Below are 27,432 nucleotides of genomic sequence, written 5' to 3'. Positions count from 1 at the left end.
TCATACTATACACACTATTCTGCAACGTTTCACTTAACCATGTATGTACACATATATACATACATATATATTTATATATATGTGACAAGAGACAATATATATTATTTAACAAAATATAGTGGAGATACTCTGCAGTCTTGAGTTTCTTTCCAGTTCCAAAATTCATTTTGGTATTCCTTTAGAGAATATACTACCATTATAATTATTTGTAATAAATTGTGAATGTCTTTCTTCCCTGCTAGACTGAGAGCTCCATGAAGGCAGGGGGCTAATTTTGTTCACCACTATGATCTCCAGAATTTAGGGTAGTGCTGCCAGGATAGTAATTGCCTAAAATCTACTTGTTCATTGTTTCAGTGCTTCCTGAAACCTTCAGTCTACTTAAAACTGGTCTTCACCAATACTACTGAAATATATGTGTCTCTAGGAACTCAGGCCCAAGTCACCACTCAATGTTATTTGGATGGAACCTAGAGACAGCACACTTTAAATATTTGTAAGAATTTGTGCTTTTTAGCAAAAACCCCTCTCTGCCACAAAAATGAATTTTAAAAGACAGATCACATGTTTAGCGGAAAGCACTTGGAATTAGGAGACCTGGGCTTCAGAAAGCTCCTTATCCTTTCTGGTCCTGGTTCCTCATCTGTAGCTCTAACATTCACTAATTCCACAAATATGTATTGTCTACTGCGTACTGGCACTAGGCTAAGAGCTAGTGATACAGGGGTGAATAATAACAACCAACATTTAGTGAATGCTTACTCTATGCTTGGTCTTTTGCTAATGGAGTCATATGTACCATCTCATTTAATCTTCTATGAGATAGCACTACTGTGTTACTTTCTGTACTTTACAAAGGAGGGAACTGAGGCATAGCGAGGTGAAGTAACTTTCTCAGCATACCAAAGGACGCGGTGAAGACAGGACTGGATTCCAGACAGTGGGGCTTCAGATGCCATTCCAGTAACCATAGCGAATCTTCGCCCTCATAATTCGATGACTATTTCAGTGGCTTGCGTTTTGGTCCCAGCCCACGAGTACTGGGTGGAGCACCCTCTTGTCAATATGAGGGCGCAATGACGCAGATGTGCTTTACAGAAACCACTGAGGGATCTGACACAAACGCAGCAAGGAGCAATGCTCTACCGCGCTCCCGCAGCCTCCACATCCGGAAGGTGAAGGAGTGGGAGGCGTCAGCGGGTCGTACGCGTGCCTCTCTGAGCGTCCCATTGGATACACGGAGGCGTGCGGGCCACGCCAGCAGGACGCGCTTCTCTGAACTCAGCAGGGGGCGGGGAGAAAGGGCGCGCTGCGTGCGCGCGGGCCCTTCTGACGTCGGCGCCAGCCAGCGGCTCCGCCTGCTCCCGGGCTCGTGTGCCCCGCCCCGCTGCCCGCGCCGCCGCGGCTTCCACTTCCTGGCCCTCCCTACTCTTAGCGAAACCAACGAGAGGACACCGCCGGCGTCTAGAGCAGCCCCACCAGGAGCCTAACCGAGTGGCGCGCGAACGTGAGAGGAGAACCGTGCGCGGCTGCGCTCTCCCGCCCCTGAGCCGTTGTAGACGCGGGTGAGTGTCGGGGCGTCAGCCCGCACCTTGAGCGACCCCGGAGCGGGCCGACCCTGCCCCTCTCCTCGGAAAGGCTTGGGCCCTGGCCCATTCCCAGCATGCTCCGCGCCGGGTGCCAGGGCAGGTGCAATGGGAGGAATAGTCAGTAGGGGAGACTGAGAGCCGCCTTCCTGGAGGAGCTCCCTTGGCCCCTCAGGGTCGAGAGGTGACCGTTCTCCCTTTCACTTTTTCTCTCAATTTCGTCCTTCTCCCTTTTCCATACTCCACCCCAAACACCTTCACCTTTTAAAAAGATTCATCTCAAAATCCACTCTGGTAGTTTCTGCCTCATTTGTGCCCGTGTGCAGTTTTAAGTTTCCCTCTCCTCTGCACCATATATGCTATCATGTGCGTCTCCAGTGCTAGATTTTTTTGCCTCCCTTGATGGGAAAGAAAATCTCCTTAGAATAAGTGTGCAAATGATCCATGCATGAGTAGTATCCTCGTCAAGAAGAAAGTTCTGGTATACGTATGCTATTATCAAGCTAAGAGAGACGAGTGAGTTATCATATATTGGCCAGAAATAACGAAAATTGTGTAATATGAAATGCCAAAATCCTATGTAAATTAATTTTAGAGTGCATCTGACAATTCTGATATTAAGCAGAGCTTGTTTCCTGTCAGTTCTCTTTTCCTTCTTAGAGCTGTGTTTATTGACCAAGTTCTGTGAGTCACACAGGAAAACCATCCTGTCTCTTTCCCCCCTCCCCATCCGCACTCAGGAATTACATCTGCCAAGCCATTCCACAAGTTGTCTTTCTAGTAGAAGTCAAAATCCATTTCCTCTGGAAGAAAACTAAGGGATGGTTTCCTTGTAGCAGTAAGATGATGTTGGGTGCACCTCTCACGTTCTGGTTAACACATCCCACATATGTTTTCCCATTTGTAGAAAAACAAGATTATTCAGTAACTCATTTATTAAATTCTCAATAATATTGTTAGAAGCACTGTTGATATCATTTTTCTGTAATAGAAAAAGCATTAAACTGATGTCAAGAAATCTGATTTCTAGTTCAGTTCTGCCACTGACTAACTGTGTGACTTTGGGTCAGTTACTTAACCTCTGTGGACCATCTGTTTCCCTATCTGTAAAATGAGAGAAATGACATTAGGTAGCTTCTAAGGCCCCTTTCAACTTTAGCAGACAAAGGGAAAATCTAAGTAGCTCAGTAGAACATTCCTTGTGGAGATAGAGGGGAGATTGGGAAAATCTCAACAGTTGTATTTAATGTTGGCTTTTCTTTTAATTTCTAACTGAAATAAAAGTGTAGACTTTTCTGTTTTTACTTCCCCAAAGAATAAGAACATGCCTTTGGGGGAAATAAAAATGTTTGTTAATGGTCCCCAGGTATGCCTGTATTGACTTAGTTCTCATACAAATAATTTAACTATTTTCATTATGGGCATCAGTTATGGAATTATGGGATACTGTATTGGAAACCATTTAGTCTTAGAAACAAAAAGGTAAATATTAACATATATGATATCAATCTTAAGAAACTTGTTTTAGATGTACTCAAAACACCCAGGGACAGCAGCCATCAGTTAAATAAAGCACTAGGTTGAGAACAGAAATGCCAGCGCAGATACCATTGGTGACTTGCCAATTGTAAGTGGTTTTATCTGTTCAATTTAAGGTTTTGATGTAAAACTCCATTTATATATACAGAGATATTTGAATAATATAATGCAAGTTTGTGAAACGAAATTCCTTTAAAGAGAATGATGGACAGACAACCTCTGTAACATTGGTTTCTAAGGTTAATGCTTTGATTTAGTATTGGTTAATTAAATCTCCATAAATGCAGTGTAAAAATAACCTCTCAGAAAATTCTACTGCATAGAGGTGTTACTGCAAAGTTCCAGTTTATACCGAATGGTAATCAGATACCTTTGGAAGCTACAGATTCTTAGACTCCTTGGTACTATATGGAACTAACTTGATTTCAAACTTGGAAACCTTTTTTTTAATGTTAAGAGAAAAATGTAAGTATACAAAGAATACCAAATCAAATCACTAGATTGATTATTTTCTGTTATGTATCCTAAGGATCTTTTTCTTCTTTATAGGGAAAATGCTTTCTGAAAGCAGTTCATTTTTGAAGGGTGTGATGCTTGGAAGCATTTTCTGTGCCTTGATCACTATACTAGGACATGTTAGGATTGGTTATGGAAGTAGAATGTACCACCATGAGCATCATCACCTACAAGCTCCTAATAAAGAAGATATCTTGAAAATTTCGGAGGATGAACGCATGGAGCTCAGTAAGAGCTTTCGGGTATACTGTATCATCCTTGTAAAACCCAAAGATGTGAGTCTTTGGGCTGCAGTGAAGGAAACTTGGACCAAACACTGTGACAAAGCAGAGTTCTTCAGTTCTGAAAACGTTAAAGTGTTTAAGTCAATTAACATGGAAACAAATGATATGTGGTTAATGATGAGAAAAGCTTACAAATATGCCTTTGATAACTATAGAAACCAATACAACTGGTTCTTTCTTGCACGCCCCACTACGTTTGCTATTATTGAAAACTTAAAGTACTTTTTGTTAAAGAAGGATCCATCACAACCTTTCTATCTAGGCCACACTGTAAAATCTGGAGACCTTGAATATGTGAGTGTGGAAGGAGGAATTGTCTTAAGTATAGAATCAATGAAAAGACTTAACCACCTTCTCAGTATCCCTGAAAAGTGCCCTGAACAGGGAGGGATGATTTGGAAGATATCTGAAGATAAGCAGCTAGCAGTCTGCCTGAAATACGCTGGAGTCCTTGCAGAAAATGCAGAAGATTCTGAAGGAAAAGATGTATTTAATACCAAATCTGTTGGGCTTTTTATTAAAGAGGCAATGACTAATCACCCCAACCTGGTAGTAGAAGGATGTTGTTCAGATATGGCCGTTACTTTTAATGGACTGACTCCTAATCAGATGCATGTGATGATGTATGGGGTATATCGTCTTAGGGCATTCGGCCATGTTTTCAATGATGCTTTGGTTTTCTTACCTCCAAATGTTTCTGATAATGACTAATAAATTAAACAAGAGCACGTACATGATGATGGTATAGGACATGTGTTGTCATTATTTGTTGTAACAACTGCATATCCAACACAGCAGTATGTTGTTTTTTTTTAATTTGGCGACACTGGTTTAATCACACATTAAAGTTGAGTAATACATTTTTAAATAGGATGGAGTTTTTTCCTTAAAACACATGAAAATTTCAAATGTATTGGAAAGAAATGTTTTAAGAGTAATAATTTTGCAAATAAGGGATATATTTATAAATATATTTATGTGATAAATTCTAAATTATGAACATTAAAAATCTGTGTGGCACATATTTTTGCTGGTTGGTTAAAAATTTTAACATGTCTTTTTAGCTTTCTAAGATGTGCAAATGAAATCTCTAGTTGTGAATTTGTGATTAAAGTTAAACTTTTAGCTATGTGTTTTTATTGCCTCTAATGTTGGTTTATGTTCTAAGCCTCTTTGAATGCCAATGGATTTGCCTTCTGAAAACATACAACCAAGCAACAAAGGAAACGTTCCCAACCAATGTTAAAGTGAAAGTTGAACTCTATCCCTGAGAGAAAAAATGAAAATTACTTATAAAAGTTAATAATTTTCCTGGGAGCTAAGTTAGGGGCGTTCCTTAGCACACACAATTTCAGTGTAACTCTCTGTACTTCTCTATGCAGATACTGAAGTTTGAATGGTAATTACGAAGAATGTAATATCATAACTGTGTTGTTTCCCGGTGAATCAAGCTCTCACCTGTGGCTTGGATAAAAATGTATCAGTTGAGATTTATTTACTCCTGCTGGGCAAATGAGTCCCATGGAAGTCTCCTTTGAAGAACTTCTTTTGGCAGTCTGGCAGTTTCACTTACCTGAATTAAGTCTGTCCTGTTTTTTGTTTACTTGTTCAAATTCTGAGATTTTTCCTATGTTCATGGTTGCACCACATCCAGTTGTTTTTGGTGTGGAGGCCTTAACCTCACCATTCACTTTGGCTTACCATACTATTTGCCTGATTTCAGTAGCTACCCAGAAGCTTTATCCAGTGGTGGACAAAATAGCTCCTGTGCTTATGAATGTGTGAAATACTTGGAGCTGACTTGTCCTATAATTGGGTCTACATGTGCTATAAGTCAGATCCATAAGCCTCCATAAGGTGTAAGACCATGACACTTTAGAGATCAATATTTCCTGTAACTGACCTCATGATGTTAATGGTCTCCCACAGCTTTTGCAAACTAGAAAGAGAATTTCCTCAAGAGGGCCTCGGGCTTCATCTTATTGGTCATTAGAGTAGTATGGAAACCCTTTGTTTTAATTTATCTTTCCTTATTGAGGCTTTTGGTTAAAATGAAGGGTTATTTTTGAAAAATAATAAAACCTCTTTATATGTTCTAATATATAGAACATATATCTTAGATATATGTTCTTAGATGCAATTACTACAAATCAAATGTTCAGTGTGAGTACAATAAATAGTATCTCACTGAGCGTGACACCCAATTTATAAGTGTCACCTTGTCCCTAACACCAATATATTAAAAAAATGTCTACGGCATTTATCACCTTCAATTATATTCGTGCAGCAGGGAATAGTTGTAATAAATAGATCAGGGAATGCATTCCATTGCTTGACTTTGTGGTAAATGCTAAAGTAACAATTGCCTCTGAAAGCAAATTGATGCTCTTGATTGTATTTTTATACATGAGTATTCCTTTATAAAATATTAGTTGTTGTAAATAATATACTGTCTCTTTGAACTTATTTGTACCCAGTCTTGTGGATAAAAATCTGAATCAGTAACATAGAAAATAGTACCACTGAGGTTGTAGTTACAGATTTGATCACCATACATTTAAGAACTGAAAACTAACCCTAACCCCACTCTGTTATTGGGGAGAGAGTTGGGAAGATTGGAGGTCTAATGAAAATTTATCATGATTGTGATGAATATATTTTACACATGGCTAGAGGCTGCCATATTGGACAACACAGGTCTAATCAATTCCAGAAATGTGAGACCCACTGACTGGGATGTGAATGAGCGAAAACTTGAAGTTTCTTCTAAAAGTTGTATTTATCTTTCTGGTTGTCTTGAATGCTATGGAAATTCCAACCTCACTTTTAGCAGGCCCCAGGCCATCTCCTTGCGTGATTTCAATCACTAGATCTTCTTCTCAAAATTAAAACATTGAATTCAAAGCAAAATATAAATTAGACGCCTTGGCTTTTTTTTTTTTCATGTAGCTAAAAGATTGCTTGTGTATCAAATCTGATTTATGACACCCAGATTTTTCTGCAATGTATTTAAACAAACCCTTGTTGGGCTTGCTTACAAGCAGGACACACCTGTATTAGAAAAGTTACTGAAAGCACAGATTCTGGTGATGATGTTCCACTAATTTTTCCTTCATTTGTCAAGAATATTGTGTTCCTTTTAGTGCCAGCTGACTTGGATTGATGCATTCAATGTATATCTGAGTGGTTAAGTGAAGAGCATGTGTTTGTAAAAGTTTAGCTTTCTTTTGGCATACAAAGAAATTCGGAAGTCTTTGCCAACCTCCCTGCAGAGGAGTCCCCCATAGTTTAATTAAAAATCATCACTCAGAGGCCGGCCCAGTGGTGTAGTGGTTGAGTTTGCACGCTCCACTGCGGCAGCCCAGGGTTCACAGGTTTGGATCCTGGGTGCGGACCTACACACCACTCATCAAGCTATGCTGTGGCAGCACCCCACATACAAAATAGAGGAAGATTGGCAAAGATGTTAGCTCAACGACAAGTTCCTCAAGCAAAAAGAGGAAGATTGGCAACAGATGTTAGTTCAGGGCCAAGCTTCCTCACCAAAAAAAAAATAATTCCAGTATCATCAGAGATAAAAATACTATAAAGTACTTAAAGGGTAATGGGGAAAATGATTTGTTTGGAAAGTATGAAATGATGGTGTATATCTCAGGCCTCTATCATAATAAAGAGAAATCTACCTTTATTCACGTGAAGTCTATACACTATAATATTCCTTGTATATATTAAGTATCTATGAGCTCAACACTAGGCCTACCATTTTGTGGAAAGCAAAAGGAGCCCAAACTCATGACTCATACGGGTTGTCAGTCACTTCATGTAAGCTTTGCATAACCAATAAAACAAGTCATAGTTTATTTTTAGAATATGGTGGTCCTTTTGTCTCAAAAGTCCTCAATTTGATAAATACTATTTCTTTTAACCCACATAATTCCCATTTCTTTAGTAGTTTTCACTGATTCCATGCAAGAATGGCCACATTGGTTATGCTACGCCTTTGGCAATATGGCAAAAGCTTTGGCAGGAAGAGCAAGATCTAAAAATAAGACTCAGATTCTCAATGGATGGATGGGAACGAGGGAGGAAGGATGGCCTTAATATCTGACAGGCTTGCATTTGAAAAAAAAAATAAGAAATGCTTTGATCTAGTGAGTGATTGATGAGACATCCACATAGGTACTCCAAGTGTTGAATAAATGGAGATGTTCTAATAATCAAAACACCAGCCTCATACCATCGGAGGGGAAAGGGGAAAAACTGATCCTTCCTTCTTGACGGAAGACTGAATACTGGCACTGGAGATCTTTTCCGTATTTACCACTCTAAGGCACTCACCTCTAGAAGGAACCTTCAGGGAATACTGCCCATTCTCCATTCCAGTGCCATCCAATAGAAATAGAATGTGAGCTACATGTGTAGTTTTACAGTTTCAAGTAGCCATATTAAAAAAGACACAAGTGAAATTACTTTTAGTATATTTTATTTAGCCAAATATGTCCAAAATATTGTCATTTCAACATGTAATCAACAGAAAAAAACTGAAATAGTTTACATTCTTTTTATGCTAAGTCTTTGAAATCCAGTATGTATTTTACAGTTACAGCAAAGGTCTAACCAATTCCAGAAGTGTTAAACCCCTTCCTCAGCAGGGGGCTGGCACGTGAACGGGAGAAAATGTGAAGTTTCTTCTAAAAGTCCTATTTATTTTTCTGTTTGTCTTGAATGCTAAGGAAATTGCAACCTGACTTTTAGCAGGCCCCAGGCCATCTCCTTGCATGAGTTCAATCACTAGATCTTCCTTCTCAAAATTAAATCATTGAATCCTCCTCCTCAAAATTAAATCAGTGAATCCTCCTTCTCAAAATTAAATCATTGGATCTGGAGCAAAATGTAGATTAGACCCCTCAGAGTTTTTCCTTAGATTATTACTGAACCAAACTCCTCCTGTCAATCATTTTTTTAATTTCCATAATGTTTTATTATCTCAAATAATCTACTTTTATTCTGTCTCTATCATTCATACTATAGTTACTAAATTTTAGTGTATTGGTTTATAAAATTTACTATTTACAAAATTTAAGCAACACTCAAACGTTATAATCAAATGCCGTAGCCCAGAAAACATTCCTAAAGTAGTTGTTGAAGTGCTTTGAACACTGACGGTATTACCACGGACAAGGGAGGAGCTTCTCAGACTGTCGTTAATTTTAATATTCACTAATCCTTTTCCTCATCTATCTTTTGGATATATTGATAATCTCAAAGCAGCTACCAGTCCTGCCTTTGCACATTACACTCAATACTTTCATCTCCCCCACTTCTTAACTAACCCTCCCCCTTGTATCCTTCTCTAAAAAAATCCAGCAAAGGCTTCTAAATGGCATAACCCTTTAAATGGCCACAAATCACCTGGTGACTAATAATAGCAAAAGTTCAGACCTCAGGACTGAGTCCAATTTCAAAAGATTCTTCCAGTATACCCTTGCTGATGAAGAGGGAAACAAAAACATTCCCTCAAAAGCACAAATAAGACACTATTTGCAACCCACTCATCGCATTCAAATCCTACACACATTTTCCCACTGTGGAACAGAGGCTTGGCCAACTTATACTCTCTAATAACTCATAAACAAAGATAGTGATGCGACTGTGGGCTGAGGTTAACATTTTATGAAATGAGGGGAGATTTCCCGTAGAACAGGCTTTGCAACCAGGCAATTCAAATCCCAATTCTGCCATTTATTAGCTATGTATCTTCAGGAAAGTTACACAATCCCTCTGGAGCCTTAGTTTCCTCATTTGTAAGATAAGAACTAAAATCTACCTCAAGGAAACATGGTAAAGATTCAGCTTAATATGTCATTTGAGCTTGTGCATACAGTAGGTGCTCAGGGAATGTTATTCCCGTTCCCTCTTACCCATTTGAACAAGAGTAGCACGTTACACAGTTAAATATGTATCAATCCTTTTTATTAAATATCTTGATAAAATATTGGTGTGAATAACAGCTGGTATTGAATATTCAAATTCACAAGGGAACTCCTTAATTAATAGCTTTAAGATAACATCTGTGCCATACACTAAAACAGCTCTTCCTCAAACAGCTTTTTTATAAAGTAAATATTTTTTAAGGAGAAATTCAGAAGTTGCTTTTAAGAACATTAACTTAGAACACATTCCCCTTTCACGGCAAATTAGACATTATTGGAGCCAAAATTGCCCAAATTGGTATAGTTTCTATCTCCTTTACTTTAATCAAGATGTTTCTCTTTATATCAGCAAAAACCACTGCTTAAGTGAGACTCCTGCATTCCCATTAAATGCATCTGGGCATTTGGTGCTTGAGTGAGAATTGCGTTTGACAACACCCAGAAGCTAATGAGGCCATGTGCCTTCTCTCAGACCTCTGCACTTGAGAGGAAGAAAGCGGAATTACCTTGCGGACTCCTTTCAAAACATTTTAGAAAATATAAAATTTTCACCTCGTAAAACACGACATAAAATAAGTGCAGTATGTGTCCAGGTTTTTATTACATTTAGCCCCTAGTATTTTTAAAACAGAATAAAGCATTGCCACTGAAAAATATTTTCCAGTCATGTGCTTTTTGAAAGTTATTTAGGAGATAGATATTAATTTGATGGGTTAGAGATTGCTGTTATCCCAGTAAATGAAGCTGTTTCTACTCCATGTTCAAATACATGTCAGGTTGAACTTTCTTAAATCTAAAATGCTGACAAAAGCAAACTTTAGAAAGAACTTAGTCATGCAAAAGCATACTTTCTCCTAATCCTGGATAAGTCAACTCTCTAAGAATGCTGTCCAGAGCCTACAGGGTGAAAAGGACTCTCCTCCCATCCTCCTCACCCTGCCCAATCTAGTCCAGATGTTTAAGTGCACAGTGAGTTTTGGCTTTAAGAAATGAATTCTGAATAGGACAGCATGAGAACTGAGGAAAGCAGTATCCAGACTAAGAAGTACATAAAAATCTTCCAGATCATGAGAAACTAAAAATGTGTTAAAACATCAGTATGCAGGAACAGACCTTTCAAGCCCCACTGATAGGGAAGCAAAGCTAGGAGAAAGGGCATGCTGCTTTTAAAAGTTGTCTCAAATTTAAGCTCATTCAAGGACTATTAATAACCTAAATGCAGTTTCATCACAAAATCATCTTATCGGTTTGCAAGTTTCCAAGCCTCAGGACTTCATCATGCATCAACATAGAAGGACAACCCCAGTATTTGGGGACAAAGACAGAAAGTGTCCCCTTTTGAAATAGAAGTTGGTAAGAATAAAACTTAATTGCCTAACCTCAAAAGTCTCCCCAGTATGGCTTTCCCTGAGGCAAAAAGGGAACTGAGTTTGATTTGTTTTCAAGGCATATGTTTGGAGAAATGGCACCTTCTCCAAGCAAATGCTGAAATAATTTATTGCTTAAAACAGTCTTGGAGGCTGGCCTGGTGGCACAGTGGTTAAGTGCACATGTTCCGCTTTGGCAGCCTGGGGTTCGCCGGTTCGGATCCCAGGTACGGACATGGCACTGCTTGGAAAGCCATGCTGTGTTAGGCATCCCACATATAAAATAGAGGAAGATGGGCACGGATGTTAGCTCAGGGCCAGTCTTCCTCAACAAAAAGAGGCGAACTTATGGCAGATGTTAGCTCAGGGCTAATTTTCCTCAAAAAACAACAAAAAAACCACAGTCTTTTGCTCACACGCTTGTGAAAATGAGAAATTACTTATTTCACCATAAGAGATTAAATGACAGTTAATAGTTATCATTGACAATCAAATCTTATGATAAAACATAAAAATAAAATTAGAAGAAAACAAAATTAAATCTTTGTATCTTTTAACGTTAGGGTTTTTCCCCCATGGTAGAGTTCTGAGAACACTTACAATGAACTGGAAGGGAGTCAAGTGAATGATTATGCCTTAGAAGTCCTCCATATTCACATATTGGCTAAAATTAAAGTATTTTAAAATTGGGGAATGGAACAAGAGCAATAAAAATTAGGATGTAGAAATCATGATTTGTTTTACTTTTAAAATGGGACCTCAAAAATGTATAAGAGAGAGCCAGCCTTGATGGGCTACTGGTTAAAGTTCAGCACGCTCCACTTTGGCAGCCTGGGTTTCTTTCCTGGGCATGGAACCATACCACTCATCCATCAGAAGCCGTGCTGTGGCAGTGGCTCATATAGGAGAACTAGAAGGACTTACAACTAGAATATACAACTATGTATTGGGGCTTTGGGGAAGAAAGAAAATGTATAAGATAATCCATTTAATTATAGAATTGGACAATAATGAGGCATGTCATTCTCTGTAACAACTAGAGTTTTAAGTAGAAATTATTTCACTAATCTTTTATTTCTCAAAGTGTTCAAGGATAAAATTTGGTGTTAGTTTTTCACTCTAAGAGGCAAATATTAATACTACTAATTAGTTTGGATGTTTTTTATCTATTTTTCCTCCCCATGACCTGTTCTAATGAACATTATATTAGGAGAAATTCCAGTGAATCATCTCTTCTATCTCTTTCCATACATAAATTATATTCTCCAAGAGGCCAGCCTCTTAGACCAACCAACCAACCTGCCTAACAGTCTCAACATAAATTTAAAAACTGGTTCTCAATGCCGTTCATTCATTCCTATTCTGATGGAGTTGTAGTCCTTTACAAGTACTTAGTTTTAGTTTTAATACAACATTAAACAAACTGGTATTATAGTTCATTATATCTACTCATTCTTTTATCTGCTATAAAAAAGTAAAGTATACATACAAAGTGTAAAAACATAGTAATACAAAGTATACATTTACATGCATCAGTCTCCATGTTGACAGTCATGATTTCTTTAGGAACTACTGCTGAGACTGGGATATTAAGAATACAATTATATTTGGGCTAATTTTTACTGCCTTAATACAGTTAATAACACATTAAACATTAAATGTTCTAAAGGGCTTTCAAAATATTTTTTAATGGCCTAACTCTTACAGGTTATTGAATAACTTGGGTAAGTTTCTGATTGCTTGAGACCTCAGAAGTGATGGTTATATGGACATAAGATGCATACATTTTCATTTTGTTTCTTTCATTATTAATCAGTTTTAGTGGATACTCCTTTAGAAATTGGAACATTTTGAGTTTCCTGAAGAGCCTCGAGAGAGAGATTCTCAAAATTAAGGAACCTAGATAAACAAAGTTAAAATGTTTACCACATTTTGTTTGGGTATACATTCATTTCATATTCCCATTAATATATAATTGCTACATTATTAATATTCTCATGAACAATAAAAAATGAAATATTTACTATAATGAAATACTTCTGCAAATACTCAGATTGTAGGTTGACTTAACACAAAATTAATTTTCAAACTAAAAATGAACTGAAGACACAATGCCTCAGAGAAAACAGGCTCCCCCTGTATTCCTGCTCTTAGGAATGTGGGTAAACTAAGTTTCCTTTAAGCAGAGTGCCCAAAGAGGCTGATATATCTGCTAGTTTAACCTGTTTGAATTCGCTTCCCTGCATGACCTAATGTTTAGAAACTGACCAGGCTCCCATGTGTAGAGTGACACCCCTGTTTAACACCATGACCTGAGGACTCAGATCCAGGGGAAGCAGGAAACATACATATTTAGTCCACATCACCAAGGCAACACAGTCAGTGTACCTCGGTATAGTAGAAAGACAAGCACTGATGATGTTGTATATTTTAAAAGTGTTCCCTACACCCACCATAATAGTGGTTAGAAACAAGGATAAATTATTTCAGAAACCCAGGAATTAAAGGTTTTAACTTCTCTAATATGTGTGTGTGCTTTGTTTTTCATTGCTAACACTCCATAGGCAATCTTGGTCAATTAACATTAATCTTAGTAGTACCAAAAAGAAAGGTTCAAGGTTTGGTTTGGACATAAATGACCTATATATTCTCTTTGTAAGAATATAAGGAACTACAGGCTTCAAATAGGGTGCCTCATCCCCTAAATGGGGAGACATACGAATCTGAAACCAGTAAATCAGCATAAAATGAGACTATCTAAAAGATGATTTATAAATGTATTACTGATGAGACTATTTACACTTTTATCCACCAGGAATAAATAATATAATATGATAAGTTGTAAAATATAACTGTCATAACAAAGGAAAATATTCTACATAGAACTTAAAAAGGATATAGGAAGTAAAATATCAGAACACCTCTACAGCTTAGCAAAGAGAGATTTTGGCAGACATAAGCATTCTAATTGATGATGAAGCAGGATAAATTCTCTAAACCTTACGCCAACCCAGATGAAACAGTCCCCCAAATTATCAACCTTCCTTTGCTCTTATCCATGTTCACCAATAAACTTCCTGTTTACTAATTGCTTACTCTAAGCAGACTTATCACTATAATTTAATACATTTACATTCTAATGTGGGAATCTCCAAGTCTTATAAGTTTCATTAGTGGGAAACAGTTTCTCGTTCTGAGGATCAGACCCTGGATCTATAACCTTCACCTATGTTATTTCTTGGGAGGCCAAGCTGTAACAGCCAGCCAAATGGTCTCTCTCTTTTTACTATCCACCCTCACCTTTCTCACCAACTTCTAACTGTAACACAGGTCACCACAATCTTGTAAATGTCTGTATCCATCTGAAAAATAAAATCACACGTCATATATTTGTAAACAACCAAATGAAGATGGCTGAGACACTAGAATAACAGCAAGGTTATTAGGAAGAAGGGCCTATTATCACTATATAAATTCACCATATAAATTCATAACTGCTCATTTAACTCCCCAAACAGTTTACTGTCCTTACTGAAGTAGGTCACGGCCTTCATATGCCACTTATGATAGGAGATACACATTCTTGGGGGAATACAGTGGGGACCCAAATCTGGAAGTCCTGGGCATCTGTGTAGTAAGATTTTACCTGGCTTCAAGAGAAGGCACTAAATAAATTGAACCTGAATCTGATCAAGCCAATCTGTTTACAGGCTATACATGGGCATAAAAACAAGTTAAATTACTTTACAGTGATACAATCAACAAAATACAGAATGTGGGAAGAAACTCTATAAGACAAAACTAGATTTCTTAAATAATTAATTTAAAGGGGAAAGGGAGGAGGGGGAACTTACAGATTAAAAGAGACAAATAAATAATAACCAAATGCAATATATGGACCTTGTTCAGTACCTATTTCTAGCAAACCAACAGTTTAAAAAAATTAAAAGAGAGACAATCAGGTCCTTTTGTCACATATTTGAACACAGTCTAGATATTTAATCATATTAGGAAATAGTTAAATTTTTTAAGTGTGATGATGGTATTGTGGTTATGATTTTTATTTTTAAAAAACCACTTATCTTTTAAAGATACATATTAAAGTACTTATGAATGAAATGATATATCTGAGATTTGCTTCAAAATAATCAGGGAGTGGGCTGGGAAGGAGTGAGATATAGATATAAGATTGGCCATGAATTGATGCTGGGTGACGGTATGATACAGAAAAGGTCCATTATACTGTTCTCCCTATACTTTTATAAATGTTTGGAATTTTCCATAATGAAAAGTTCAAAAACAACAACAAACAAACAAAAAACACATACAAAAGAAAAGGGGCCCTGGGTTAATGGAATAAAATTCCCGCTCTAGCTGCCCAGTCTAGCCCAATTAAGCAGTTAGATTCTCTGGGGGGTCAGCCATATACTAGCAACTTCCTTTACAGTCCTGCCCTTCCTCTTACATCATTAGTCTAAGAAAGGGCATTAAGTTGTCTGAGTTTGGTTACTTACCGGATACCTCTTAATGTCCAAGTTTGTTACTCAATTTTAACTTGAGTTTAAGAAAAATTAAAATAATTTTTGAAGCTAACAGAATTTTAGCATCTGTTGCATTTATTCAGCATAACCACAGAGGTACTGTCTTCATGCTGTCACACACAGACACAAACACAGATACAGCACAATATCCATATTTAGCCCAAGTGCATTTCTTCTGAGGCTCATTTATATGTCTTCATATGCCACAGCCCATCATTTAAATAATGGATATTTTCAATGCCAATTCCTTTGTTGACTTTCTCACTGTAGAAGGAAAAAAGCACATAAACATATTGTTATGCATTTTTATAGGCTTACTCACGGTAAATATAATTTAAAGTGCATTGCTATTTTGCAATTATTGAGCCACATGTAGGGAATTTATTTATATTACACATTATTGTCTACGTTAAACTACATTACTCTGCTGCAGTTCACATCTTAAAGTGACTCTAGTGATCTGACTAGTGGGTCTATAGAAACAGACTAATGATGTCACCATACCAGGAGAACATCAAAGTGTTACAATTAACCCTGAAACTAAATTAATAGGAACACTTTGGTCATCAAATGAGTTACAAAGTTTTTAAATATGTTGACTATATTTTGACAATTTATCTTTAATATTTCCTTAATATTCTATACCACCAGCTCAAGATATAAGATAAATACTGTGTGGTGCTGAACTATGTCACTGTTTTAAAAACTAGCAGCAAAACATCTTTCCCTCCACCCAATTTAAATCATACTAAATAAAAAATTCCTAAAATACCACATACATACATATAAAACAGCTGTGTTGGCACACGAGTTCTTTTCAGGGTACTTAAGAAAGAATGCAACCTGGAGACAAAATAGGTGGCAATGACTTCCTAAAGTGTTAGGAAAAATCAGAAGTGAGGCTTCTGTGCTTAAATATTTGTAAGATGTGGTATGAATGAGAGCAAATTTCACCTGTAATTCTGATGCTTCCTGCATAGGTTACCCATATCTCAAAAGCTAAGGGGCCTAACATGAGACTTACATATCTTCTGCAGACATCTTCATGACTCCAACACACAGAGCATGCTGTTTTCCTTCTGCCATGATTGCCTGAAAACACACAGCTAAGAAAACTATTTATCTATCAAAATGCCTTGGAGAGGGGGGTGTCAAACAATAATAATCCTACTAGTTAAGCCACTTTGAACCCATTTTGTATCCTCACCTAGACCATTAACTCCTTCAGGGCAGAGACCTAGGAGATTCTGTGGGCACGCTGTAAATACTCAGTAAATGGTAGATGAATTAATCTAATAATCATTCTTGATTTTTAAGTCAAATGTTAATACTATAACCCAGTGCCAACAAAACCAGAATAAGTCATAAAAAAGGAGATAAAATTTCTTACACGTGAATATGAAAAATTATGAATAAATATCAATTGTTCCAGTGTTTTAATCACTGAATGGTGGTTTTATATAAAGTACACATTAAAACAATAATTATATCCCCAAACTATCTTTAAGAACCCAATGTAAGTTTCAACCTTTCTAGAACCAGAATGTTCTTGATTATCATTTGAAGCATCTAGAATGTTAAACACTGCAGCACGTACTTTAAAAAGTAAAAGTTCAAGGGTATACAGTACCTCTCTGTACTAGTTTTGTAACTTTCTAAAAGTCTATAATTATTTCAAAATAAAAATTATTTAAAAAGTAAAGGCTAGATACTGGGAAAATCTTCCATTTAAGAGAAACTCCAGAACTATAAACTTACCACACTTAAAAAAACCATAAACTTGAAAGGGTAATCTGTCCTCACAGAATACTTTTTTCCATTGGTTTTCAATTCATTCATTCAAATGTTCCACAAATATTTGAGCACCTATTATGTGACCAGTATCTATGTCAATACAAGCTGTTTCTAAGATATAAACATACAACTTACACTAGCCCTTAGATGTAACTGCCATAACAGAGGGCATCCTTCTTGTGAACACAGGACACATTCTTTTTTTTTTTTTTTGAGAAAGACTGGCCCTGGGCTAACATCCGTGCCCATCTTCCTCCACTTTATACGTGGGACACCTACCACAGCATGGCGTGCCAAGCAGTGCCATGTCCGCACCCGGGATCCGAACCAGCAAACCCCAGGCCACTGAGAGGCGGAACGTGCAAACTTAACCACTGTGCCACCGGGCTGGCCTCGGGGACACATTCTTAAACCGATTCCAATGGCCCGCCCACTCCACAATGATTTCCGCATTCCCACCAAGTATGGTTCCTTTTCTGAACCTGACACAAATGGCCACCTTATCTATGACAAAGAAGATGTCCTTTTGTCCAGAGTAGTTGACAATAACCTATTTAATCTACATTATAGCTGAAACAGCACGGTAGAAATGGAAATAATGCAGAATTGTTCAGCAACATTATGAGTTGAATAACTCCTGAAGGACTATCTGGGACTAACATTTCTCTTTGAGAAAACATGTTCTGAGCCCCAAACAACCAACTTAAAATGAATTTTAAAATAAAAGTTGGGGATTGCTAATATTTCCCAATATCCACTTCTAACACCCTACCTAGTGCCTAAGTTCTTTTCCCTTTTGAGTGCTTTTCCTCCAGTGTATCTGGGTAAGTCAAATGTCATAGCAGCAAACTGATGTCCAAAGAAGTGATCCAATCATATCATATACATCCTCTCCATTAATAATCAAGAGTTTCATACCGTGTCCTGAGTCTGATAACATTGGGCCTATCTGGGCTGAAATGCAGCTGGGACTCTTTTATTACTTGTTCTCATTTAACTTCTAAAATGGGACATAATCTAGTCTCAAGAAATAATGCTACTTCCCACATCTTCAAATGTAAGCAGAAAGGCATGAGACAACAGTAATCTCCAAAAAAGCACATCTGATGTTCTCTTGGATGACAGATCTTTCAGTAACGACAAGAATACAATGAATACATTTTTCAACAGTTATAGCCTGGGAAGGATACAACAATCGTATCTACTGCAGCAGGGTAAAGTTTAGCTCCAGGAGAAGTTAAGCCTGGACACATGATATTTGCTCCACTGAGTACAAATTTGATGGCTCCTTTATCAACCTGTTGGTGTGGCAGGATAAAAGGATCTAGAAGAAAAGAAATACATAACATATATTAATAAGAATAATGACTCAACAGGAAAAGGCAAAGGACATGAACAGATATTTCCCCAAATTATAGTACTCTGACAGGTGCAAAATAAAACGGAAACGCCATCCTTCACTAATCAAATTGGTAAATATTTGTAAGCAATTTCCAATGCTAGCAAGAATGTAGGAAAACTGGCATTCCCACATACTGCTAGTAGGCTTACAAACGGGTACAACCTTTCTTTAGGACTATTTGGCAAGATGTATTAATAGCCTTGAAAAGGTTCAAACTCTTTGACTCAGTAATTCTACTTCTAGGAACTTATCCTAGGAAAACATGAGAGATGTACAATATATTTAGGTAGAAAGATATTCACTGCAGCACTAATATTTACATCAGAAATAAACTAGAATCAACCTAAATGTCCAACAGTAAAGTAAGAGATAAATGATTTGAGGTATGTCTATAATATCTATATAAATAGAAGCATGGTTTTGGAGAAAATGTAATCACTTGGAAATGTTCATAATATAGTGTTAAGAGGAAAAAGCAGAATAAAAAACTACCAAAAAGATCAGTGGTTGCTAGGGGGTGGGGGGAGGGGATAAGGGAAGGAAAAATAGGCAGAGCACAGAGGATTTTCAGGGCAGTGAAACTATTCTGTATGGTCCTAAAACAGTGGGTAGATAACATTACGCATTTGGCAAAACCCACAGAACGTATAACACAAAGAATGAACCCTAATGTAAACTATGCTCCTTGGTTAATAATAATGTATTGATATTGGTTCACCGATTCTAACAAATGTATCACACCAATGCAAAATTTTAATAACAAAGGAAGGGGGGAGAAGTATATAAGAACTCTGTACTTTCTGCCCAATTTTTCTGTAAACCTAAAACTGCTCTAAAAAATAAAGCCTATAAGTTAAAAAAAACTAACAGAGAGCCCAATTTAAAAAGGAAAAAAATATACATTTACACAGATACACACACAACACAGGAAATAACTGGATGGAAGTACACTGATATACTAACAATGGTTATCTCTAGGTCATGGGAATACAGGTGACTTTGTTTCTGTATTTTCCAAATCTCTAGAATGAACACATTCCCTTTGTAATCTTAAAAAATTTATTTTCCTGTGTGTATGTGTGTCTACAAATGATTCATAACCTAACAATTAAAGGATCCCTGAAGGAATTAAAACAATGACTGGGGGAAAAACTTTTTAGGGTTCTCAGGGCTCTCTAGAAATAATAACAACAATAATGGGTAAAATTCATTCATTTTAATATCTTACCACTAGCCCTCCCACTAGTCAGAGAACAAGTAAGTCTTTTTCCTACCAAGACTACAAATTAATTTAAACATGGCTCCAAATTAATATAAACATCTTACTGATAAAAAGGAACCTGAATGAATGAATGCATTTACTACTCACAAGCCATAATTTGTTTTCTAGATCTCCATCCTCATTAGTATCTTCCCTTTATAATGATGATGATGATCCTGATCATGATGATGAAAATAAATAGTAGTAGTGGACATTTATTGAACAATTACTACAGCATGATAATGGCTATCATATATTGAGCACTTACTATGTCCTAGGCATTGTGTTAGCTGCATTACATGCACTATCTCATTTAATCTTCACAATCCTGGGAGATGTAATATACAATTGTGTCCATTTTTAAAGATAAGAAAACAAGGCTTAAACAGGTTAAGTGACTTGACAAAAGTGACATGCACTGAGAATCGAACCCAGATCTGCCTAACTCCAAGCACATACTTTTAACCACCATATTATCCTGCTTCTTGCACAAGAATAACTTTAAGATGTTCTAAAAGTTTGTTTCCCAGCAAAATATTATTAAATAGGAACATCTTTTTCTTCTAATTTATTATGAAAATGTTTAACATATAGAAAAACTGGAAGAACAGTTCAATGAACACCTGTGCACCATCCATTTAGACTCAACAACTGTTCATTAACACTTTGCTATATTTGCTTTACCTCTTTCTATTTATACACACACATTCTTTCCCTCTACAATTTGAAATTTCAGAAATGACGCTTCACCATAAATAAGCACACATCACCTAAGAATAAAGTCATTCTCCTACATAACCACAATACTAGTATAATACCTAAAAATTTAACAACAGTTCTATAATATCATATTATAGCTAAACCATATTCAAATTTTCCCCAACAGTCCCAAGAAAGTCTTTTATATCTATTTTGCAGAGAGGAGGAGTGCTTGAATTTTGTGTTTTTCAAACCAGAATCCAATCTAGATTCATGCAATACATTTGATTATTTTGTCTCTGTTCTCTTTTAGTTGAGTAGGAATTAATGTCATCAAAATGTCTTAATGTTACCAAAGTATTTTCATTTTAAACATTTTCCCATTGCATCAGGACACTTTCTCTCCATTGTGGTTTTTTTAACCTGATGAAATCAATACTTAATCAAATAATTGTAAATATTCTTTTATAAACATTAAAGTGCTTCACCTCTTTTAAGACGTGCCTAATAGCTTTACTGCTCCAGACCTCTGCTCCACCAGGTAATTCATAATTTATCTCCTCTTACCAAAAACCAAACTCATTAATTAAGTCATCAATACCACCTATAGAGCCCGCCAGTCACTCCCTTTCTGCCTCTTGGCTAGAATACCAGATACATACTAGTTTGAAAAGCAGAAATTTTACTTCACAGTTAAAAACTGCTTGTGCAGGGGCCGGCCTCGTGGCCGAGTGGTTAAGTTCGCGCGCTCCGCTGCAGGCGGCCCAATGTTTCATTGGTTCGAATCCTGGGCGCAGACATGGCACTGCTCATCAAACCGCGCTGAGGCGGCATCCCACATGCCACAACTAGAAGGACCCACAACAAAGAATATACAACTATGTACTGGGGGGCTTTGGAGAGAAAAAGAAAAAAAAATAAAATCTTTAAAAAAAAACTAAAAACTGCTTGTGCACTGGGACTGTATCTTCCCTTGGATTTTCTTTTGTAATGTACTCAATCTAACAACATGCAAAGGTGGATACTTAATAAACATTATTTTGTTTCATAACACCTGACCTTGGCACTCAACTTACAATAACTGGGACTCCCACAATTACCCAATGCTTTCCCTTATACAGAATTATCTCTATGAGGCAAATCTAGATACAAATTTAAAAGAAAATGCTCACAGCATTTATCATAGTTTGGGAATATATATTTGTGTAATTATCCAATTGTTGTCTATTCCCCCAACTAGACTGTTGACTTCAAGGGACAGAGACCACGTCTGTCTTTGCTTCCCATCACATTCTGAGTACTTAGCTCAATGCCTGGAACATAGTAAGTTCAATAAATATTTGTTGAAAGGATGAATGAATGCTCTTTCTTGGGCTTTCTGGAATGCATGATGAAAGAATTTGCATTTTTCAGATTTACCACAAGATGGGGATTCATCTAAGTTTTATATTCCATATTACCTAGTACTAATAAATAAGTTAACTACCAGAAGTCACTTTCAACACCTTTTTTGTCTCTTCATATCCCCAAATACATAATTTCTAACAAGACTTACATTTGTGAAGTAACCTTAGGGTTGGATAAAAAGGGCCTTCTCTTTGTCTAAAAAATAGTAACTCTCCGTTTACTGTAAGGATTTCTATATGTTCATGGCTGTAAGACAAATGTCACAAAATACCAAGTTAGATATTTTCTTTCAAAAATGAATATGCCGAACATCATTTAAATAATGTATAATATGAAACATGCATATACAGAGATACAGCAAACTTTTAATTTCAATAAAGATATGGGTAAAAAAACATTGTTTAAATTGTTTTACCTACCATATCAATGCAGTAGGAAAAAAGAGAAAAATATGACCTACTACTATTTTACTTCACATTTTGTTATTTTAATTTCACTGTTAGATAATTCAATAAAACAAATCTTTAAAGTATAAATGGAAATAAATTAAATCCAATTCTAAATAAAAACATCTAACTCTTTAATAAAACAGTACACAAAGCCACATTTTTCACAAACACAGAAAAACATTTGAAAATACAAATATTGATGTTTTATTCTATTCATCTACTCCCACAATTAATCTATCAATAGTTAATGTGAAAATAACTCCATTTTTTATGAGTGCAATCTAATTATACAACATTCAGCTACTCTGAGCTTTACATAGAGAAAAATAAAGACTTACCATCTCACTATTTTGACAGGATCTTTCTTAGGCATGATTTGATTAAGCCATGGTTCAATAACTGGAAATTGCTCTACCAATTGGTTCTTAATACCCTTTATAACTGAGGTTTTCAACTGGATGCAGTTGGACACATTTTCTTTTTCATCGAATCTGCCAAATGATTTTTGCAAGAAAAAAAGGCATTTCTAAGAAGACATATCAGAACAGCTAAAGGTATTGTTTTAGTCATCTATTCCCAAGCAAGTATTTAGATGCCTAAAATAATTATGAAATGAATTGTTTTTAAAAATACCATTTCCCTTTTATTCTGTCCAGCACAAAACCAACGTCTTAATACACCATTAAAATAAGCTGTCATGTATACACAATTAGTGGGGGTAGGGGGAGAATATGAGGCATATTTCACATTATAATCTGTAATCAGCTACACAAATGCCTTTCCTGGAAAATCTTACTCACTTCTACCCAGGAAGAAACAAAGATTCCCATCTAACAAAACCTGTGTGAAAAAACAAAAGAAAATAGAAAACCCCCCAAGTGTTGAAATACAAAAGATCAACCCAAATGTAATACAGAAAATCGGCACCTGTTAGGCTATGTAATCTGCCGAGATTTTTTAAAAAGTGATGATGATGATGATGATTTCTAAGATCCCTATTTATTTTTGCTCAAAATGTCATGCAAAAAACCCACCTTCCTTTGCCCATTTTCCCCCTTTGCTTTTTGTGTCTACCAAATCTGGAAGGCAAACAGACTAGGTTGGTTCCCAAAGACTTTTTGTCTTCCTTACACTGAATAGCCTATAAGGCAATCACGCTATTTTTAAGCCAAGGTTAATCTGGCAGCTAGGCAAAAGGCATGACAGGCCGCTTGCTTCCTTCCTGTCACCCAGACTCCTTCACTCCCATGACCCAGGAAGTCAAGCCTTCCCTTATCCAGTTCATAACTAATAAACATACGGCACTGAGTGCAGGGCTCTCCTCTCAGCTAAAGAGGATATGCCCCTAAATCACAGCGCAAGGATGTAATTGGTAGAACCCCAGGAATGGAAATAGGACTGGGAGAGGGGGAAAAAGAGAGGCAAGGAGAAAGAAAACAAGTGCGGGAGGTCCGAACCCCTATTGAGGATTAGGGATGGGAAGCTTAAAGAAGTGTTGCAAGTGAGAGCATAGTATTATAGAAGATCTTAGGGAATAAGGATGGCAGGGGTAGGGGAGAGAGAAATAGGATCTTTGCTCTCGCCCTCTTCCCCACCCCCACCGCCTTTGTGAGCAGCCGACGGAGGCCACAGCATGTCCTTACTTCTTGAACATGATCCAAGGTGAAGGGGGCGACGATAGGGAAGGGCCCGGAATGGGGAAAAAATTGAATTAGCAAGGGTCAGGCAGATCCCCTTACACGAGGAAGGCCGGCACTGACAGTCGGAGCTGTTGTCGTTTTCCGGAAAGGGAGACAGGCAGCCGCACTTTACGCTTCTCAATGAAATTTGACTACTTCCGCTCCTCTGAACACGTCGGCGCTTTTGCCGCCCCTTTTTGGGCTACCGATTCCTCTCCAGAGCGGATAGCTCAAAGGGCGGGACTTGAAAAGGAAGAACAGATAGAGCAATCGTCGTAGTTGCAGGAAGAGAAGAATGGACGGGGCGGGGAAATCAAGCCAGGCAGCATTTATGGCAGTTGCGTCAGTTACGGGTTCCTCAAAGGGTCAAGATTATTCCGTGTTTCGCTGCTACCTACTCTTAGCCTAAATAATTTTTTAGTGGAAATGGTTTTTGTGCCCTGAGGCAACCGAATGGATTGGTGCTTAAGGACCAGCATGAACTCAGGCAAGCCTTATGCCATCATGTTAATGTACTCGTGGGCTTGCCAAATTTAGCAAATAAAAATGCAGGACACACAGATCTCAGTTTTAGATAAACAATGAATACTTTTTTTAGTATAACTATACCTCGTGCAATATTTGGGACATACTTATACTAAAATAATTCCTTGTTAACTGAATCTAATTGGGCGTCCTGTATTTTAATCTAGCAACTATATTCACGGGCCACAGTGAGGTGACCCCATAGAATTATTCACTAGGTTGCCGTCCCCTGCCTCACACCCATACCTATCACGTTGAGCTATAAATCAAGAGAGGTAATCTCCTTGAATGATAGAATGGCCTCTAGGCGAGCAATACTAGACTAACTTGATTGAAGAGATAACAGCTAAAGAATCACGGTTTACTGATGTAATTTTAAAAAGGAGAAAGAATCAAGGGTTTTGATCGGCAAAGAAAGCATAGAAAAATATAAAACCTAAACAGGCGCTACTCAAGCGGTGGGGTGGATGTGCCCTGACCTGGAAAACAAATACACCAGCCTCTCCAGGGGAAAATACTCTATACTGGGGAAGATGGGAGCTTGGAGCAATCATAACAAATGCTACTATGTGTTTGAACTGTACAACTAACTCACCTTGCCTTGATTCTACAGTAGCAATAATCTTCTGATTATAATTTAGCTTCCCGTGACCATCTGCCTGGAAAGAATTTACTGTTTTCAAATCAAATCTGCATGAACAATAGTTTGTCTTTGTAAATTAATAAATTGACATCCTGGTTTATACATCAGTCTCTTGTGAAGGTCCTTAGCGTGAATCCGCATCCTCAGCATCAATCAACTCTGTGGCATTTAGAATATTGAGTTTATGAACATGCAAAACTGAAGCCCAGACCCCAAGCTATGATTAGTGCTACACCGCTGGGCTTCTTGCCAAACAGCTTTCCTCTCCTGGCAACTCTCACATCGCTCTGGGAGCCTACCATGTAACAATAAATACATTATATCAGCAATAAACAGTTATTATTAAGTAGTTTGAGATGAGTGAAAATATGTAATTTTTATTTGGTCTATATGTGATAACACCATAGTAATACCTAAATGTTCCACTAGTAAATAAAATTTAACTTGATGGACTCAAAAATTAACACCTACATGGATTTCCTAATTTCTTGAACTTTTTGTTTGAGAAAGCTTCTAATTTTAGACTTATTAAAAAGTATTATGCTGAATATTTGCAATACTAGAATTAATAGCTAACTTTTAATTCTATAAAAATTATACATACTCTAAATTATAACAAATCCCACATGCATGGGAATAGATATATAGCTACATGTACATACATATTTCAATCCACTTTCATACACTCTGATAATCACAGAAACCGAATCTGGCTTATGACAGATGCCAAGTTAGGTCATTAGTATTAAAGAGGTGTTTAGTTCTGCAAGTGTGCATGAATACCTTCATTCATAACTCACCTACACAGATGCATAAGCAGGGCCCGCTTTTCACCACAAGGTGTTTCTAGTTTTGTGTTGTAAGTGTATCATGATAAAGTGGATTCTGTTTTTCCAAGATTATAATCGAGGGTTTGCTCCTGAAAAAGGACTCATTTTCAAATAAATCATTGTTACAATATGTCACAAAAGAAGAAATACCTCAAAGTAAACCTCTTCAAAAATTAAAATAATTAACTTCATTTATTCATGTGATATATAGTTATAAAGGAACTTTATGTTTTAGACATGCATGCTCTCTGTACTATAATTTGTGCATAAATGTTCTGTGCAATTTATTTTACAAGGGTCCTCAATGTACATGCAGCACAGGACACAGAAAATTAAAGTCTATCATGTATTTTACTAAAATAAGTAACCTAGCTATAATAAGCATTAAACATTTAATGATTGTATTTGCCTTCTTAGAATTTTGAAAAGATTTTATAGGGTCTTCTTGACATGAGGCTCTAAAACGCTGCCCATGGAAGTTTGCAGTAAGGCCTCCTTTTCTTCTTCATAAGCTTCTGTGAGCAATAAGCTTGGTACCAAAACCCTCCAGAGTGTCCAGCAAAGAAAGTTTTCTTTAGGAGGTAGGCCACAGCTTTGAACGCTGGAGAAGCTGCTTTCACTGCAAGAAAGAATTGGACCCCTGCCAGACTCCTGCTGGGCCTCACATCTCAGAAAGCCTGTGAAGTCTTCCATTAAAGTCGATTTTCCCACAAACTGCCTCTCAGTCTTACACCTTAGAGCTCCCTGCAGCCTGGCTTTATATTCTCCACAAAGACAAGACATACCTAAGATTCACACCACTACTCCCACCACCAATCACTCACAGAGCACAGGTGAGAAAACTCACTGGCCTCACCACTGCCTGGATCATTCCATACTGAGCAATATACAGAACACCAACAAAACAGCAGCCCACGCCTCTAGTCCCAAATACAGCTAAATTTGGAGAGACCTGAGAGCCCCCTATTTATCAGAAG

The 27,432-nt window shown here is 37.1% G+C and overlaps 2 protein-coding genes across 8 annotated transcripts; one reads left to right on the top strand and one right to left on the bottom strand.

Moving 5' to 3' along the window:
* Nucleotides 1–1,431: 1,431 nt before the first annotated feature.
* Nucleotides 1,432–7,613, top strand: C1GALT1C1 (C1GALT1 specific chaperone 1). Its single transcript, XM_008539896.2, has 2 exons — nucleotides 1,432–1,565; nucleotides 3,675–7,613. The coding sequence occupies exon 2, from the start codon at nucleotides 3,680–3,682 to the stop codon at nucleotides 4,634–4,636; it is 957 nt and encodes a 318-aa protein (XP_008538118.1). The 5' UTR covers nucleotides 1,432–1,565; nucleotides 3,675–3,679; the 3' UTR covers nucleotides 4,637–7,613.
* Nucleotides 7,614–8,391: 778 nt separating this feature from the next.
* On the bottom strand, nucleotides 8,392–26,544 carry MCTS1 (MCTS1 re-initiation and release factor). 7 transcript variants are annotated; one of them, XR_011536225.1, is made up of 8 exons: nucleotides 24,422–24,812; nucleotides 23,117–23,269; nucleotides 22,478–22,575; nucleotides 18,751–18,884; nucleotides 16,791–16,858; nucleotides 15,740–16,030; nucleotides 14,526–14,587; nucleotides 8,392–13,124 (listed from the first exon to the last, which is right to left on the bottom strand). XR_011536225.1 is itself a non-coding variant. In XM_070606084.1 (7 exons), exons 2-7 carry the CDS (start codon nucleotides 24,430–24,432, stop codon nucleotides 15,949–15,951), a joined length of 546 nt encoding a protein of 181 aa, XP_070462185.1. In that variant the 5' UTR covers nucleotides 24,433–24,700; nucleotides 26,426–26,544; the 3' UTR covers nucleotides 8,392–15,948. The 7 variants fall into 7 exon arrangements, 3 of the variants coding, with proteins under 3 accessions (XP_070462185.1, XP_008538117.1, XP_070462184.1); XR_011536224.1 differs by lacking the exon at nucleotides 24,422–24,812 and adding an exon at nucleotides 23,813–24,046; XM_070606084.1 differs by adding an exon at nucleotides 26,426–26,544 and having other exon boundaries at nucleotides 8,392–16,030; nucleotides 24,422–24,700.
* Nucleotides 26,545–27,432: the final 888 nt, after the last annotated feature.

The sequence above is a fragment of the Equus przewalskii genome, chromosome X (assembly GCF_037783145.1).
Source record: "Equus przewalskii isolate Varuska chromosome X, EquPr2, whole genome shotgun sequence".
Taxonomy (NCBI): domain Eukaryota; kingdom Metazoa; phylum Chordata; class Mammalia; order Perissodactyla; family Equidae; genus Equus; species Equus przewalskii.
Note: the sequence above shows the minus strand (reverse complement) of the source record. Positions and strands in the feature narration are given on the sequence as shown.

What these genes read in the sequence shown, in the direction of transcription:
- C1GALT1C1 (XM_008539896.2), top strand. Translation starts at nt 3,680, where the DNA reads ATGCTTTCTGAAAGCAGTTCATTTTTGAAGGGTGTGATGCTTGGAAGC.
- MCTS1 (XM_070606083.1), bottom strand. An exon ending in CTGCAGTAGATACGATTGTT is followed by an intron (nt 16,859 to 18,750) that starts GTATCCTTCCCA and finishes GTGTGTTTTCAG; the next exon opens with GCAATCATGGCAGAAGGAAA. An exon ending in AAGATGTCTGCAGAAGATAT is followed by an intron (nt 16,031 to 16,790) that starts GTAAGTCTCATG and finishes TTCCTTCTACAG; the next exon opens with TGAGAAAGTCAACAAAGGAA.